This window comes from Octopus bimaculoides, chromosome 3, assembly GCF_001194135.2.
Source record: "Octopus bimaculoides isolate UCB-OBI-ISO-001 chromosome 3, ASM119413v2, whole genome shotgun sequence".
Taxonomy (NCBI): Eukaryota; Metazoa; Mollusca; class Cephalopoda; order Octopoda; family Octopodidae; genus Octopus; species Octopus bimaculoides.
In genome coordinates, this window is record NC_068983.1 from 4870241 (window position 1) to 4870997 (window position 757).

At 33.0% G+C, this 757-nt stretch overlaps 1 protein-coding gene across 1 annotated transcript in view; it reads right to left on the bottom strand.

Annotated features, from left to right (window-relative positions):
• Positions 1–17: 17 nt before the first annotated feature.
• LOC106879756 (cytosolic carboxypeptidase 1) overlaps positions 18–757 on the bottom strand; it is a 64809-nt gene continuing 64069 nt past the window's right edge. The window contains exon 25 of the mRNA XM_014929438.2: positions 18–463. Within this exon, the coding sequence (XP_014784924.1) occupies positions 199–463 (265 nt within the window). The 3' untranslated portion in view covers positions 18–198. The remainder of the gene's footprint in view (positions 464–757) is intronic.

Genomic DNA, 757 nt, shown 5'->3' on the forward strand with positions numbered 1-757 from the left:
ATATATATATATATATATATATATATATATATATATATAGTGTATATATAGTGGTATATATAGTGTATACATAAAAAGTAAATAAAAAATAGGGTCTTCTTGAGATCATGTTTTCCATATTTTCTTTTTTTTTTGCATGAAGCCAAGTATTCTTAAAGGGGCCAGATCTGTGTTGCCTTAATACTATAAAAACTTGCCTCATGAAGGCAAAGAAACGATTTCACAAGCTTCATCGCTACTCTCATCATTATTATTATTTTCATCATCATCTTCATCGTCATCCTCCTCTTCCTCATCCTCCTCATCGTCATCCACCTCCTCTTCTCCATCGTTATCATACTCATAGTCTTCATTGTCTTTATCTTCTTCGGAATTTCCAAAATCTTTATTGTCTGTTTCCAGGTGGACTCTGTCGCCGTCTGCCCCAACCAGGCTCTGTTTGCCCTCATCCACCAGTGAATCACTGCAAAGCAAAGAGGAAACATTCTTAGGTTCAAACAGCATTTGATCAATTATTAGATACTCTGAATTATTAAATATTAAATTAAATATTACAAATATAATTATTATTATTATTATTATTATTATATATAATTACAAAGGCGGTAAGCTGGCAGAATCGTTAGCACGCTGTACAAAATGCTTCGTGGTATTTCACCTGTTGCTACGTTCTAAGTTCAAATTCTGCAGAGGTCGACTTTGCCTTTCATCTTTCAAGGTCAATAAATTAAGTACTAGTTGAGTACTGGTGTTTTGT